The 18008-nt window shown below is 38.1% G+C and overlaps 1 protein-coding gene and 1 long non-coding RNA gene across 5 annotated transcripts in view; one reads left to right on the forward strand and one right to left on the reverse strand.

Annotated features, from left to right (window-relative positions):
* Positions 1-18008, forward strand: part of LOC122456147 — a 49520-nt gene that overhangs the window by 19626 nt on the left and 11886 nt on the right. Inside the window, exon 3 of the long non-coding RNA XR_006274836.1 lies at positions 12143-12326. This is a non-coding gene — a long non-coding RNA (uncharacterized LOC122456147). The remainder of the gene's footprint in view (positions 1-12142; positions 12327-18008) is intronic.
* Positions 1-18008, reverse strand: part of DNAAF5 (dynein axonemal assembly factor 5) — a 43866-nt gene that overhangs the window by 9420 nt on the left and 16438 nt on the right. For all 4 annotated transcript variants that reach the window (XM_038419269.2, XM_043494106.1, XM_043494105.1 and 1 more), the window contains exons 7-9: positions 15228-15371; positions 8197-8365; positions 5222-5369 (exon numbers count right to left, since the gene is read on the reverse strand). In XM_038419269.2, the coding sequence (XP_038275197.1) occupies positions 5222-5369; positions 8197-8365; positions 15228-15371 (461 nt within the window). The remainder of the gene's footprint in view (positions 1-5221; positions 5370-8196; positions 8366-15227; positions 15372-18008) is intronic.

Consider the following 18008-nt stretch of genomic DNA (forward strand, 5'->3'; position numbering starts at 1 on the left):
AAAGCAAATAGAAGTTCATGAGAAAGCGGTAAAGAGATTCAAAGTGGTAAAGAGATTGAAATGGAGAGTTTTCAGTATTGGAATAAAATAGAGAGAATAGGAAGAACATAGCATAAAAAAATTAAACATATGTATCCAATATGATTATTATATATATTAATATAATTGCTTATCTTTTTTCGGCCAAATATCTGGACTTCAAACAAAACACTAACATATTCAGGGAAAGAGGAGTCTGGACATTTTTCCATTTCAGACTCTGCTAATGACTTGTGTGTTAATCTTGGTAAACTGTTTACTTTCTCTGTGTCTGAATTTACCAACTGTGGAGATAATATAAGCCCAACTCACACAAGTGCTGTTAAGGTTCATTAAAGTTTGTGCAGCCCTTTGAGATAGTCCAATGAATAATGTTATATATAGTGAGAAGTGTATTTGCTATTGATGAGACCCATATTACTGATATTACACCAAATCCACACTGGAATAATTCAGCTTTTCCTTTGCTCAGAAGCCACTCTACCTAGGATAAGAGCTTTGTAGTATTTTCTGGTGGTGCCAGCATGAATGCAAGGGTTTTTTGGGGGGATTTTGGGGATGTCCACCATGCTTGTGTGTATTGGGTGCCACCTACGTGCAGTGCACCCATTTCATTGTACAAATGAATGAAATCATATGTACATCAGTGATACCTTTGATATGAACAAGAATTAACCATTTCTTCCTCCTTCTCCTCTGTTGAATAAGCTCTTAAAATACCCAAAGGTGTTGTAAATCTAAACAACTATACCCGATTGCCCATCTAATTCCAGCTAAAACAATCCTCATTTTAAATTGAGTATAAAAAGTGGATACTTTGGACACCAGCCTTCCCTCCCACACACACACAAAGAAAAGCTGCTGCTGACCTCCCCAAAAGTCCCTTTGGCTTCAGGGTGAAGTAAGTGGCTCCAATAAAGACATGACATGGATTGGAAGTACACAGCGTGCAGATGTCAGTGACAAACACTAATCTCCAAACAGTAAAAAAAAAAGTGACAAAGATTTCCTTAGTGGCCATGTATCTGTCCAACAGGGACTGCTAGTGACTTTTTGTTGTAGGAATGTAACTATTACTGCCAGTCTTTACTAGATGGATAGGAAGAACCTAATCAGATTATACCTTCCTTATAAGAATATAGAGAGATGATTTAAATCATCTGATTGGCTAGCACGCCAGGCATTAATTCTCTAGTTCATTGATTCTCTAGTTCTCTGTACACACAAATTGGAAATCTCTACCTTCTATATGATAAAATCCACACAACTGGGGATTGTGTTTTTATTTATTTTATTTTTTTTAAACTGTTTCAGTTTATAACAGTCAGAATTGGAGATATGCAAGATTATGTTCTCATTTCTGCTTCTTGCCCAGCAGGTGGCACTTAAGAATCAGCAATAAACGAGAAACATAACCTCTAAAGTCAAATTAATATCTGACAAAAACCTTTAATTTACAGTTTCAACAATTAACACATTTTAATGCATTTATAAAGTTTTTTTCAAAAGATAATGGTCATTTTCTACACAATAGGTTACTAGGAAAGCCCTGAGTGTGGACCATTATTACTTCAAATTTCCTTTTAGCTCTAAGGTGGTGTGTGCTAAATGACCCTTAGCTACTTTAGTGTTTTTGGTAAGGCCTTCTTTAAACACTTAAAGAAAATCTGTCAAAATATACAGGTATTTCCAACAGCCTTTCCTACTTACTATAATGGCAGGCTATCTCTGAAGAATAATTTCTTCAAAAAATGCCTTGTATTTGGTATTAGTGAAGAAAATCAGGGCTAATATTGTAAGACTTTTACACCAAATGAGATGGCCACACAAAAGCTGCTATTAAGGTAATTGGAACTTGTCAATCTGAACAATTAAAATGTGTAAGAAGAAGAAAGCAAAATTACTTTCACATAATGAATGCTATTATATGACTAAAAGAAAGTAAACACCATTTTCTAGGATGAGGCAGTAGTTCAAACATTGGAATCTCTCTGGATACTTCTACAATGATACTATGTATTTATGCATTTTCATTGCTCTATGTATAACAGCAAAAATGTACTGTATACAATGATGAAATCTCAATCACATCTGTACAGTCCAACTTCTAAATCTGAGCTATTTCAATACAATGAGATTTTGTCCTCTTTGTTGATAGTATTCACTAATTTGTGAATTTGTCTTCACTTGTTTATAAAACAACTAACATGATTCTATGTCCGTAATAATAATACATATCAGTTATAATCAGTAGATCTCAAACCGCTATTACAGAGTAAAGAATAATTATTTCCACTTTACATATGCACATAGTTATACTCTACCCTCATTTTCTTTAGATGTCACTTATTTTAATACTTTCTTCTAGATTTATCCCTTTTCTCCGTTTTCTATTCCACAACGGTAATTAGCAAATTCAATTCATTATTAAATTGAATTTACAATTTATTTTATAAACAATATTAATATGCTATAGTCATATTTTGTTAAAATTGATTTGGGTCATTTCCATATGAGAGGGCAGAAAAATATCATTGTAATTTCCACAGTATTCACCTGAGGTGGTGGGCCAGAAACTCAAGAAACATTGCTGGCACTACCTCCAACCTAAGACGAGAACTGGGGTGCAGGTGCCTGAGAAAGTTGCAGTAGAGCAGTTTATCCAGATCATCCCAGCAGGGGGAAGAGACTTAGTGGTATGTCATCAGCCTGAGACACTGGTCGAGTCCCTAAGCTTCATGGACAATTACATGGCTGCAGACAGACCCCCTTCCAAGATGCCAGATGGTAGTCATACTGGGTCCAGAGCGCTCTGAAGCATGTGCCAGGCAAGGAGGCTGGTCTAATTGGAACTATGCCTCTGACTGAATGTTACCAATGGCCCAAGGTCACAGCAAGGCTGCTGGTCCCAGGTCCAACCTGGAACAGAAACCCAGAGAATATTCGGACCTACAGAGAAGGACTTCCGGGGGTCGGGGGGGGCAGACATTCCCTGAGTGATGAACAGGCTAGGACCTCCACTTTAGGGAGCACTTCTGTCTGTGGGAAATAGGGTCACCTCTGATGTGACTGCCCCTTTACAGAGTGTGTGACTATGGTCAAGTCTGGACAGCTGAAAACAGGGCAAAAAACGAGGCCCTGCTAAAAATGGTAGTCCGTGTACAAATTAATGGGGTGGAAGTGTCATGGCCAGGTAAGTCAGGATGCAGCTAGACATTGGTTAAAGAACAGCTGATGGACAGTCAGGGTATCCCAGGAGAAGCGGTCTTCCTCCAGTGTGTGCACAGAGATGTACGACCATTACAGATGTGCAGTATCAGTGGGGAAATTTCTTTGTAGCACTAGCATCTAACCTGGCATACCCAGTAATCTGAAAGAGACTGGAGATATTTTAGGGAAGTCATAAAGGAGTGGGGCACTCACTCACTTGAGAGGATACCCTGATCTCAGAGACCCAAGAATCTGAGGGAATTGGTGGGGTTAGGTGAAACAGGCAACCCCAGGAAAGGGACTTCCCACCAGGCAAAAGACTCTCTGGCAGGAAGTGATGCAGGGAGGCAGCTGCATAGCACCCCAAGGTGCAGGGTTTAGCTGCCAACCATTGCCTACCTGCCCTGGATTGGAGCTTAGTGGAGATGGGTCCCAGGCTCCCCTACGAACACCTAAAGAAGCTCAACTATTAAAGCCTAACCTTTGGCAGGGAACCTAATGGAACTTAATGGAAGACCCTGAAGATACAAGGGTCTGGACGACAAGGCCCCAACCAAAGAGGGAAGCCTTGAACCTCCCAGTTGATCCTGAAGACCTCCTCGTTATTGGACTTTTTATTTACACCTTGAAAGGACTGGACTTGCAGACATGACCTGGCCGGAGGGTTGAGTCACCGAGGACAGACCTAGGTAGGATAGAGCAGTGATGAGAAAGGGGAACGTCTGGAAAGAAACAACCCGCCACACCTCCGCCCAACCAGGAGGTGGCATTGGCAGTGAGTGTTCCCCTTCACATGGGGTGCTGGACATTCAGAGTTTAATTGAACAAATACTTTAATAGTTACTTATTAAGCACCATGAGAGGGCTAAGGGCAGTATAAAAACAAATGGAAGATATGGTACTGGCCCGAAGGACCTTGCATTCTAAATTACAGGTCAGGGATATAGTGCATCAGCTTACAGCAAATGGTTAAATCTCAGATCAATGCAAATGCTTTCCAAATGGCTTCTGACCTCCCTTATTTTTTGTGGAAGAAGACTTACAAACCTTGGGCCTGATCCTGTAATCACTCATGGGAGAAGTCCTTATTCACATAAATAGTCACACAGACTTCAGTAGGAATATTCATATGAATAAGTGTTGCAGTTCAGGCCCCAGAGCGGTCTGAATATATAATGTAGGCAGAGATGTGTAGAAACATGGCTTAAAACCTTTCAGTTCAAAAAAGGAGAGTATTATCAAACATCAGCTTAACCACACAGGCCCTGATCCTACAATGGGATCTGGGAATGCCTGTAAACATCAGGATTCACTATTTATTAGTAAATTCCAGAGGATGTGGGCCTGTAACATATTTGTAATGCTTTAATGGTGAAAATAGTAAAGAAAAAGTTAAGCAACAGGATACCTTCAACATTAGTCATTAAAAGCAGTCATAAGTCCTTACTGAGTATGAAGTTCAATGCATTTTTAAACACCAGGCTAGAATGTAGCTTTTTTAATAAAGTGGAGGACATATTTTTCTGTTTTTTTTAACTGTTAAATTTTCCATTGATAGATAAATCTTCAGTCCTTGCCTGTAACAGCAAGCCAGAAAGACACTGTTTCATTCCTAAAATTCTCATCTCAGCTCTCACTGCTACACAGCCTGTCTACAGAAGTTTTTTGTTTTTGTTTTTAAAAACAAACAACAAAACCAAACCCTCCACCATTGCCCAACCACCAATGCCGCTCTATCATGATAGCCAAGGTGGGAGAGCTACTGTGGACAGAGCCCAAACTTCTTTACTACTGTGTCATGCCAAAAACTCTCCTGAGCAGAATTAGATAATACAACAGTAAAAATGTCTGAGACTCCCCCCCAAATGCTAATGCAGACACAGCCACAGGGGTTAAATAACTACCATGAACTTGATTTTTGAATAATATTGTACTGTTCAGGTGGTACGTGTGAAATCAGAGCTGTACCTACCCTTGAGAGTTGATGGTCTCATTTGCTTTCTGGAGCAACTGTGATAAAATAGTGAAAAGCTTTAAGCGCATTGGTGGGTCTTTGGTTGGCTGAAGACATGTCTTAAGGATGAGAATGAAATCTTGAAGGGCTTCACCTATTATAGGACCTAGAAAATAAATATTTAAATCTTGATTGAGTTGTACTAAATATTTATTTATTTTAATCTTACATTTAAATATTTAGCATATAAATCCAGTACAATCTGTATGGTAAACTACTTCCTTTCTTCAACGCTTGGGCGAACAATTGGCTGTAGCAATAGTTCGCCATTTGATCTGTTCCTGTGCGGCCAAAAGGGCTTGATGGGCCAAGAGTCCAACACTGGAACAGACTTGATGCACCCATTTAATAGGGGGTCTCTGGTGTTAAATTAATATTTTACTTTGTGTATCGCATCAGTCCTTTCAAAATAACTATGACACAACGTACCACCTGTCAGAGTCCTGAGTGGGACAGAAGAGTGGCTATGTTAGAAAGCCTTTCTATTTCCCATTGGAATGACAAGGGTTAAAACTGCAAAGCCAGGAAGCAGCTGGAGCCTGTTAACTATCCTGATTTATTGTAAGAAAGAGGTCATCTGCTGGAAGAGTTTTAAGCAGCAAGTGTGACCCAGCCACTACTGACCTGGTTGTAAACTTCCAGTAGGTTTCAATCTGTATTTGATTCAGACTATTTACAAGCTGGGTTGTATTTTGTTTTACATTGCTCTGAGGAAGAAAGAGCAGAAGACTGTTTTTAGGGTGGCTACAAGCTAGATGATACTCTACTCCAGTGGTTCTCAAAGCAGGTCTGCCGCTTGTTCAGAGAAAGCCCCTGGCAGGCCACACTGGTTTGTTTACCTGCCGCGTCCGCAGGTTTGGCTGATCGCGGCTCCCAGTGGCCATAGTTTGCCACTCCAGGCCAATGGGGGCTACGGGAAGCGGCACGGCCCAAGGAATGTGTTGGCTGCCCTTCCCTGAACAAGCGGCAGACTGGCTTTAAGAACCACTGCTCTACTCTGCTCTGGAGAAGAAAAGAAAAAAAAAATCAAAGAAACATGATGGTTCACTAGCAGCCTTATTTTTGTATTGTTTGGAGCAAGGGAAAGCTTCCAATGGACTATTGTGAGGAAGTTTACTACACCTTGGCATTGAAGAATGGGGAAGAAGTATCCAAGTGACAGCAACAATATTCTGTCACATGAAAAACTGCCTGATAAAAAGTATTCAGATTCCAAAAGAAGTTCAACACTGTATCTGGAAGCGTGCTGTCTCCAAACTTGGAACAAATAATAATCTCAGATGTCTAGACTTAAACATAGGGCATAAAATACACCTTGGTAAGTTTCCATGCCATAAGTAAGATTTTATTTTTGTAACAATTATTCAGATGTATTGCTCTATGCTAGACCTGAGGTATTGTTAAAACAATGCCATTAAATCATGTTTTGATAATAGCAAGTTAAATAGATGGAGAACAAAATAATCTACACCACTTATTTCAACAGAAATTTAAATTCCTGCAAATTAAAAAAAAAAGGGGGGGATTGGAAAGGAGTAAACCTCATTAAATTGATTCAGTGCAACATTGTGTGTGGGAATGAAAAGAAAATGGGAGTAGTACTAGGAGTTGCTGTTTTAGACAAGACAGAAAACACAGAAATGAGCTTATCTCCATTATAGGTGAAAGCCAAAATATTTGCCTAGACATTTTATGATTTTTCATTAAGCAAAACAGACAAATGTCTAGAAATTCCATAAATCAAGGAAAGGAGGAGGAGGACTGTTGGCCTCTCGATATTTGTATTGGACAGTTGTTTTTTTCTAAGGACTAGTCTACATTTTGAAGTTAACTAGGATTAAGGTAGATGTGAATTCAAAGTGCAAAAGTTATTATGGAATAACTCCATGTGTAGACAAGTCCTAAGAGTGAGGCTGGTCTCTGTACAAAGCAAGAGAGGTGCCTCAGGTAGGCTTCTTGAGGCACATTTGGAGATGAAAGGAGATTGAGTAATTTATCACTGGAAGTCTTAACAGTTAGGATGGTAAGAGGCTACTTATCTCCGAAAGGCCATAGAGGATTTTACCAGATACAATAGGGGGAATTGTGTTGGGGTACCTGTTCCAGCAGAAGGAGACTAGAAAAATCATAGATGCAAGACAAGAAGGAATGGTGATAGAAAAGGCCTTATGACACATTTAAGGCTCTGTAAGAAGGGGAAAGAATGTCACTAAGAAATTCTTCTTCTATTGAGGAATGTCTACCATTCCTGTCTTTTCAAGCAATTTCAGTTGAGATAGGCTAATTGGTTATGCATCTGAACAACAGCTAGAGCAAGGTAATGGTTATATTTTTTATAAAATTAGAATACCGAGATTCCCTTTTACAAAGTGCCTAAGTGAGCTTATTTATATAAGTTTCGATAGCAATTATCCAAAATACGAATTTTTTAGGTAAATTCTTGCGAAAGACAGTATTTTATGGCTGCATTCAGGTAAATAGTTACCTGTGTTAACAAGAAAAATTACTTCTAGAATATCAGATTTTTAAGGCCCAATCCTGCAAAGACAAAAGTATGTGTTTAACTTCATGCATATGGATTGTCTCACTGACTTCAAAGGAGTTACTCACATGCTTAAAATAAAGCACATGCTCACAAGCTCTGCTGGACAGGGGCATAAACATACAACATACAGTTTAAAATAAGTACACAAGGTGTTTCATTACATTAAGAATTCAAGTGTTAAATGAATATTTTTATTATTCTCCAGGCAGACCATACATTCTGAAATGCTCCTTAAATACCTCCAAACTTCATTCCTTTTCTTGCTTCATGAACTTGTGAAGTTTCTGAATGTTAACTTATAAAATACAGCATGTTTGAAAGGCATGGAGACTGTTGTAGAACGTAAGAAATGTCTAAGATCACCATTACCTTGCTTAATGAGTCATACCTGAATGTGTGGCAATGACATCTAACTGTAATAATTCTGGAGAATAGCAGTTCCAACGATCATGCGATACAGATACCCACTCCATAAGCTGATCTATATGTTGTTTATAGAGATCAAGAAAACCACTCAAATGCTGCACCTGAGCTAATGAACACATTGACTCCTCTACCTGTTTAAACAAAAACCAAAATAGGTGAATTTAACCAAAATGTCAGTTTAAAAAAAAAAACAAACCCCAAACATTTTTGGAAATTTTTGATGAAGCTGACCATAATGTCATCACCACCAAGAATTCAGAGAACAGCACAGGCATGTCTGTAAGTATCAGTTATTTTTAGTTTTTAAATAAAATAAGAAAATTCAAGAGACAAAAAACCCTCACCGTTTCTTAGTAGGGAAGTCACGGTCAATATCTAAACATAATTTATCACAGTATTATACCTGTTAACTTCAATTTTAAAATGGAAAAATTGTTCTGGCTTCACTATGACATCACACAGAACACTGCAATGCAGCATCAAAACTGATGAAACTCAGTGTCACATAAAAGGACCTCAAAGCCAATCAAAATTGTAAAACAGTTACTTTTCCATGTAGAAAGAAAAGGAGTACTTGTGGCACCTAGTCTCTTAGGTGCCACAAGTACTCCTTTTCTTTTTGTGAATACAGACTAACACGGCTGCTACTCTGAAACTTTTCCATGTAGGTAAGTACTGGTTTCCTCCCCAACTCAATAATGCTTAAAACACTTATATAGGAGGTGACCTCTCTCCAGCAACAAGAGCTGGATGTGGTTGCCTCCAAAGCCTATCACTATTACTTCTTGGATCAGCCAGAATGTTTTTTTTAGAAAAATAATACTACGTGCTCCATCTTCCCAGATGCTGAGCATGCTGACTTTGCAGCACTCCAAACTCCTGCCAGTTTGTGACAGTGTTGACATCAACCTTCATTTTTACATATTACCAATTCCATTAATTCAGTGAGGAAAAAGTGAAACACATAAATAAAGAAACACCAAATGAACATGCAAGCTACAGTTATGTGTTATGCAAGAAAGCATAAGGATTTTCATAGTAATCTATAACAGGTGTATTCATGCATAAAATTGTTTGCTTTTATAGCTCCTTAAATCTCCTATCAAAATCAAAATCTCCTACATGTGCACTAAAGATGTGATCTAAAGCCCAGTGAAGTCAATGTATACACTCTCACTGACTTCAGTAAGCTAAGGGCCTGATTGTGATATCCCCATATTGAGCAGTACCTGACTCCAATAGGACTACTTATGGTATAAGACTGAATTCAATGTGAATACAGGTGACATAATTTAGCCTTAAACAGTTAACTGTAACTAAAATTGTATGCATTTGTTTTGCTGTTTTTAAACTGTACTCAACTGTTCCTGTGTCTGGGCCCTTTAGAATTTTGAAGATAGATCGCTGGCCTGACAAGTCATTATGGAAGTGTCCGATGTGAAAAGATTTTAGAAAAGGCAGGATTTGCTAAGTACAAAAATTATACTTTAAATGACTTTGCCTGCACCCAAGACAAAAGATTGCTGCTTTCTGTAAGATCTTTGCATTCTAGTCAAAATTACTCAATACTTGTGTTCCCAAGTATTTTTGTTGACCTGTAAATAAATCATAGCATTCCACAAGACTGAGCTGTGTATTTGAGTTCAAAACCGTTGTCTATCATTCCGTATATAAACAACCATAAACAAACTTTTTTTTTTTCCCCATGGAAAAAGGAAGAAAGTACAAAATGATGCAATTCCAATCAAGGATACAGGTGGTTTACAATAAACTGTTCAAACTTCCCATTTGTGCTAGTAACATAGGAGGGTACACATTAAATCCACAGATAGGCAAATCTGCAGCATCAGTTTCACAACCTTGTAATACATTTGACCTAGTCTCTTAAGAAAATTGGCAAAGGTTACTTTTAATTTCTATAAATATTTTAATATCTAACATGACCTATCCTGTATTAGCCAGCACTGCAGTGGTCCTCAAACACACAAACCCTTTCTAGTCAAAGAGATGAACTTACAGGTAGGTCTATGTCACAGTAATGTAAGTACAAATGCTGAATTATCCTCAGACCAACAATCAAAATGGACCTGATGAAAGGACTAGATGGCTCACAAGAGTGGTAAAGGAATAAAAAGCCTTTAAACTACTATATCACCAGTTCAAATCTGGACAAGTTCAGAATTGATCTAACAGAGCTGCTACCTGATGGCTGAAATGAGTTCCATCCACCTAGAAAATGGAGGGCCACCAACTAAGCACCGTACTTAGTAGGTGGTCTTACCCCATTTTCATGGTGCTTAGTTGATGGCCTGTCTTCATTTTCTATAGGACAGATAATTAATGTAAGATCTAGCTCTTATATAGTGTTTTTCATTGGTAGATCTTAAAGCACTTTACAAAAGGAGGTCAGTATCTTTATCCCCATTTTACAGATGGGGAAACTGAGGCACAGCATGGTGACGTGGCTTGCCTGAGGTCATTCAGTAGGCCAGTGGCAGAGCTGGGCATAGAATCCAGATCTCTGAGTCACAGGCCAATGCTCTATGCACGAGGCTTCATTGCCTCCCGCAAAGAAATTGGTGCAATCGCTAACTGATCAACAGAGAAGCTAAAAATCCAGTAAGTATGAAGAGTGCACTATTCTCTTACAATTAGAAGTACACAAGATAATCATTGATGCCCTACCAGTGTATCTCTGCAACCTCCTTAAATAATAGCTTGGAGGTTTAGTAATTCAAAAGTTCAGATGGTTCAGATATATTAACAAGATCTTTTGATCCTGAATAAGGAACTCTTCTCAGAGCAACACATTTCTATTTTTAAGCTAGCTGGAAGGCATTTGTCTTCTATGGACAAAACTATTTCAATAGGGCATTTTGCTTTTTGGAGTTGTTTATATGGCTTGTATAGCAGCTTAGGGCACAAAGTGTGAAATATACTATGTAAAAAAAAGCATTTTATTCTACTTTGTGGAGGTTTTGGAAGAAACACACAAGAAATATATTGAAATTCTTAGATCATTCAAGGTAGAATTTATGGGGCTTCACAAAACATAGGCAATGCTCTTCCTTTTAAGTGTGGAACAGAGTAATAATGAGGGAAGGAGGAATCCGAAGATATACAAACCACAGTTGAATACATTCTTGACATAGCCTTAAGCATTATGAGGCTGATATTGAGAGATACTGAAAGCTGCAGCCCATTTTGAAGTTGTTGGGAGTTAGGTACTCAATAACTGAAAAAATCAGCAAAAAGAAAAGGAGTACTTGTGGCACCTTGTGCATCCGATGAAGTGAGCTGTAGCTCACGAAAGCTTATGCTCTAATAAATTTGTTAGTCTCTAAGGTGCCACAAGTACTCCTTTTCTTTTTGCGAATACAGACTAACACGGCTGCTACTCTGAAACCTGAAAAAATCAGGTTATATTTGTCTTTGTGACAAACCAGAAATATTGGAACTACCCAAACTCATTGCCAGATTATCTGTCTTGCTGAAAAAAAGCTAAAGAGAACAAAGTATTTCATCCAAAGTAATGTCAACTGGGGAAAAAAAAAAAAAACCACCACTGTAAATACAAGAATATCCAAAGCCTTTAATAATTTTAGGGTATTTCTTTTGTCTTATGCGAGAACCAGGATTTATCTCCATGAAACTGTTTTACTTCTAGGACTATGGATTTGCAAAGTTTGGAAAGTGGGCATGTCAACACTATTGACCATTCTGTAGTCAAAAACCACAGAGATGCGTAACATAAGGATATTTTTGTTTGGGGACTCACGCATTCACAATAAAGTTTATAAAAATGTATCCCAGATTAGTTCCTTGTGTAATTTTACTTTGAGTTTGAAAGAATCTCTTGCACCTTGTTTTAATACTTGTGTAAGCTTTGTTTCATTTCTCCCTTTCAGATTAACTTTCAAAGGGTATGCCTCTTTGGAGGGAGCCTGTTGGTGACAGGGCCATAAATACTGGTAAAATACAGGTTTTTGGATTATAATGCCTGGAAGCAACACAAGAGGAAGTAGAACAGCCATCAAATAGGAGCAGATCTGAATAAACAGACTTGGGTAGGCCACCAAGGAGTTATAGCAAGTAAGGATGGCTTTTGATTTATTTGGCATTTAACTTGGGTGGGGGGGGGAAGAGAATGAAGGAGATGAGATAATGGTTAGAAAAAAGGACGACTTATTTTCACAGCGTCTGTAGATGTTGTCCTTATATTAGAGAATGACTGCAACACTTCTTAAGCTTTCTTAAGAGAGGTGAATAGGTCAACTACGGTAAAAGCCTCAATGTTTGGCGAAGCACAGAAAAAAAAATCCATTTTGAAACTCATTTTTTGGGCTAGTAGCTTGATTGTTCTTCTGTGGCCAGAAGAGAACTTGGGTCCAGTCTCAAAGGAATGTATCGTTAAGCAGGGTCCCCCTAATGTCACATGATTGTTTGCCTTAGACCACACTTGGGGGTGGCCTCCTTTCAGCCTTCACCAGGACGACTCTCTGCAAACCTTCTTTGCTTTTTTCCATCAATATCTAGTCTAGAAAACTAACAATCTTGGATCTACAAATTTATTAGAGCATAAGCTTTCGTGAGCTACAGCTCACTTCATCGGATGCATTTGGTGGAAAAAACAGAGGGGAGATTGTTTCATGTTCTCTGTGTGTGTATATCAATGGGTTTATCATACACACTGTAAGGAGAAAGAAAAGGAGTACTTGTGGCACCTTAGAAACTAACAAATTTATTAGAGCATAAGCTTTCGTGAGCTACAGGTCACTTCATGATGTGAGCTGTAGCTCACGAAAGCTTATGCTCTAATAAATTTGTTAGTCTCTAAGGTGCCACAAGTACTCCTTTTCTTTTTGCGAATACAGACTAACACGGCTGCTACTCTGAAACCTGTGATTATGTAAGGCACTGTAAGGAGAGTGATCACTTAAGATAAGCCATGATGGCTTATCTTAAGTGATCACTCTCCTTACAGTCTGTATGATAAACCCATTGTTTCATGTTCTCTGTGTGTGTATATCAATCTCCCCTCTGTTTTTTCCACCAAATGCATCCGATGAAGTGAGCTGTAGCTCACGAAAGCTTATGCTCTAATAAATTTGTTAGTCTCTAAGGTGCCACAAGTACTCCTTTTCTTTTTGCGAATACGGACTAACACGGCTGCTATTCTGAAACCAATCTTGGATCTGAGATCCTTTTTAGGAATTACCTTTTCCCTTCAGATGAATCCATTCTTCCAAATCTAAAGGTTTGGTTCTATAGTTTCTTTAAGACAGTTTGTTTTATTCAGAAGAACACCTTTTAAAGGAAAGATTCCTGTTCATCTCACAACAACAGAGTTCTTGAGGCAGCAAAATAAAAAGCAGCTCAAGTAAGGCCTGTCTTGACTAGTTCATGGTACTCTATAGGCAACTTTGGAGATTTTGCAGTGAAAGCCTTGTGGAAGGATATGAAAGCAAAAGGCCATCATAATCAAATGGTACAGCCCAAACTTCCCTTATTTAGTTCTCTTCCCCTTCCGGGATGCAATCATAATGCTTTCCTGGCCACTTGTGCATATATGGAGAGCTTTGAGGCAAAAACAATATTGCAAGGAGAATATGGTTAGACAGTTTGAATTTCTTTCTAGCCTGGTAGAAAAACTGTGGCTGAGTCAAGCTGTTCTAATCTTCTTTAGCCACACACTCTAGTAAAACAGATTTCTGAACGTTAGTCTCCAGGCCAGATACTATTGCCTCATGGACTCACCAGTTAAGGCATAAAATTGAGAAATGTTGGCTTTTTGGGAATAGAGGTGCAATGGGGAGAATTTGTTCCTGAAGCATTTACATCTTTTTGAAGGACTTAGATGAAACAAGAAAATTCTGAGGGATTTTCATTGCTATCTTTAAAAGTGAAAGTTAGATTAATTTCTAATAGGAAGAGTGAACTGGGTGAAGAGTCTAACCTGTGGATGCTTAACTTATATGATGTCTAAAATAAAAAGTTGTTCAATCTTATAAAATATTCATAGTCAGTAATGCATCTTCTGATGATAAGAATTCCCCTCTTTAAAAGTGTTATGTAAAGTGGTTATAATACCTACCTGTCTTGTAATAAAATAGGATTTGGCTACCTCACAAGGGTGTTATAAGACTTTAACTGAATGTTTGATAAGCAATTTGAGATCCTGGGATGAAAGGCACTATATGATTACAGTATATTATTTATGATAATAATAATTTGGGTTTTTTTAAAAAGAAAAAACAAAACAAAAAACCTCTATAAGAAGAGCACAGCAGTTATGAGGAGCTTCTGGTAAGAGAATCAGGAAATAATAGAGTTACAGAACACCTTAGAACTGCTTGATATATTAAAGCAGGAAATTTCAGTGTCTGGACTGGTGACTAACAATAATGCTCTCTCATACAGCTCTCTTAAATCCTCAGAATGCTTTCCAAACATTAGCCAACCTTAGCAACAGCCCTGTGGAGATAGCTGGGGCAGAAAAGTTTAAGAACTTGCTCAAGAGCAAAGTCCTATATCAGAGCTGCAATTAAGAACTAAGGAATTCCATGTTTTCACTCCTATGCTTAGATAATTAGTCCATGCCAACCTCTCACTCTTGCAACAATAGACAGAATATGCTGTACTTGAAAGAACTGCAAAAATAAATAACTAAAAACTACTGTCCTATGGTTCAGATCCTCGGCTAGCATAAATCACATTTTAATTGAGCTATAATGATCTATGTCAGTCGAGGATCTGACTCTAGGTGTTTCAATAAGGGTCTTTACTCAAACTAAAACCAAAGGAACTTCTTGGGAAAAGAATGAGCAGACAGACAGAGTTTATAGCATTCTACGTGCGCCCCCGGGGCCACATAACTGAATCTTCTGAACTCTTTAATCTTTACTGCTCAACTCTGAGTTAAGTGCTAGCAAGGCTTGAAGCCTAAGAGCAGGGTTTTAAACATTTAAAACACCCATTCACAGTTAGTGTCACCTTTTCATTAAGATGTTCGGCACGTGGTATTGCCATTATTGTCACCAAAACTTTCATTAGCTGCAGGCTAGTTTCTTTGCAATCTTCTTGGCACACTTCAGTTATTGCTTGTACACAACAAAGCAATTGTTCCATGTAAAAGATCTACAAACAAAAAGCATGAAATGTGTGAGTTTTGTTAGACAACATTAGACACCCTTTCTTTCACAGGTCAGTAAAACTGACACAATCCTCTTTAAAAGTCAGGTATTAGTAGATGACAGTAATAATAAGATAAATTGTGCATATCCTGCTAAACTGGATGCTTATTTATTGTTCCAAACAGACTCTACAATTCACTCAGTTTTAAAATAACCTATGGGGCATTTTTTGTAGAGCAACGAATTAACACACTCTTCCCAGGTTTTTTGCTTGTGGAAGTGGTTACCTTGTCCTGTTAAGAAAAATTAATAACCATCCTGCTAGCCACACGATTGCAATATGCTGGATAAATACATTAAAGAATTTTGGGGTTCCTAGGAAGATTTTCATCTTATCCTGAAATGGAACTCTTTAACTTCTAATGCTTCTGCTGTGCCAATCTCAAATGTTCAAATTTCTGAATATACCAAGTAGCATAGTGATGTTGCAGAAACAAGTAAACCTGAAGGTCTGTCTCCCACCTAATTACTGCAACATAATGCATGAAATCCTGGCCCCACTGAAGTCAATGGGTGTTTTGCCATTGTCTTCAATGGGGCCAGAATTTCACTCAAAATTCTTGTCAGTTTGCAAGTCTTCTGTAACAAAGCACAGCAGACCACAATAGGCAGAGATTTCATGATTCACTGTACTCTATCAGTGAAAGAGACCACTTTCATACGACTGGTTAGCTCCACTTCCAAAAAGAAAATAAATAAAACTTGAGAATACTCTTACCTATAAATGGTATTTATCTGATGTCATTTATATATCATTCTCTCACCATGATAGAGAAGAATTATTTCTCAAACAGAAAAGTTAGGACTGTCAAAAGCTGCACTGACAGATGACTGTGGGTCTGTCTACGCTCTATATTGTCGAATAGAGTTAATTTATAGAAGATCACATGGCACTTTTGCAGATCTGTCCTGTGGACTCATTGCTTGAACACCCAGAGATGGTGGTGCTTCCAGTGGAGTAGATCCCTAAGAATAATGTGTTTCAGTGTGATTGAGGCCAATTCTGAGCATTCTAAGCATCACTGAAACACATGCCATTAAAACAAGGACTTAAAGAGGAAAGAACTACATTGTCTCAAAAAGGAAAAATTAAACAGATCCTGTAACACTAGAATAATCTTCTTAAAAGGAATTATAAATCTGACAAGGGGTACAAAGAATCTTCTGGAGACAGGGTATTGGCCAACTGCATATCCATGAAGATCCCCTGCTAGTCATTCTAAGGGCAGAGGCTTAACATTTCAAACTCCTCCTGGAAAGAAAGCTAGAATTTTAATTAAGGAGAAGGCTTGGTAGACTGTATGGATTTTTCTTGTATATCAGTAATAGAACATGCTGCAGATCCGGAAATAGAAGAAAGGGGTGAAGAACTCCTGAATTTCAACTGTTAGACTAGAGAGCCCACTCCATATTGGAGAAAGAACCTTTCATACACCAAGCTGAAAGGGTCAAGATACTGAGATCTAAGGATCCTTTCAGCTGAACAGTTACATGCAGAATAATTAACACAGGCAAAGAAAATGTAACAGGTGAGGAAGTACACCAAAGGAAAAAAAAATACATGCAATGCCTTAATGCTAATTAATTGTATACATCACTTTCACTATATGACTCACAAAGAATACGGGCACTTCAAAGTAGCATAGTAAGAACTGCCTTCAGGCTCACGACCCATGAAATCCATCTACTGCACGTTAGTTATGTGTGTGCTTAAGAGCAATTTTATCATGTTGGAAGTGTTTTCATCCTGCATTTTTAGGATGAAGGAACCCAAATGTAGGAAGCTTAAATCCTAAAGCTTTTTGCAAAGAGTGTTCCTAAATGCACATTTAAACATACTGATCATTGCCTTTTAAAAATCAAATATTAATATCCAAAAAGCTAGCATTAAAAGGAAGCACTTCTCTTTGTGAAATATAACATGCCAATCACTATTGCCACAAAAATGCTTTGTATCAATCTTTATTTAGCTGGACTGCAGAGCTGGGAAGGGTCAAAGTACATTCATTTGTTTGGATTCTGTACATGATGAACTTATCAAAACAAGGGCCAAATGGTGCCTTTGGATTAATCCAATTGACTCCCATTGCAATATATGGGAACGATGTTCACAGGTTTAAAAGCAGAAAGTTAGCCTAATGTAGATAACTTTAAGTTTTGATGGCAGGGAAAATATCAATATCTTATAACAATATTAACTAAGACCTTTGGGGGGAGGGATAGCTTAGTGGTTTGAGTATTGGCCTTCTAAACTCAGGGTTGTGAGTTCAATCCTTGAGGGGGCCGTTTAGGGATCTGGGGCAAAAATTGGGGATTGGTCCTACTTTGAGCAGGGGGTTGGACTAGATGATCTCCTGAGGTCCCTTCCAACCCTGATATTCTATGATTCTATGATTCTAAATAACCCAGTGTAGTTTGAACTGAACATATGCAAGACTGTGTGCAAACAGACAATCACAAATGAAAAACTTGTGTGCACAATAATTTAAACAGAACTGCTATTATTTTGGTCAGTATTTCCATGGTATGAGAAGGGGACTTGTCACGTTAGAAAATTTTACAAGCAATTTTGCAGATTGAA

Source organism: Dermochelys coriacea, chromosome 10 (genome assembly GCF_009764565.3).
Source record: "Dermochelys coriacea isolate rDerCor1 chromosome 10, rDerCor1.pri.v4, whole genome shotgun sequence".
NCBI classification, from domain to species: domain Eukaryota; kingdom Metazoa; phylum Chordata; order Testudines; family Dermochelyidae; genus Dermochelys; species Dermochelys coriacea.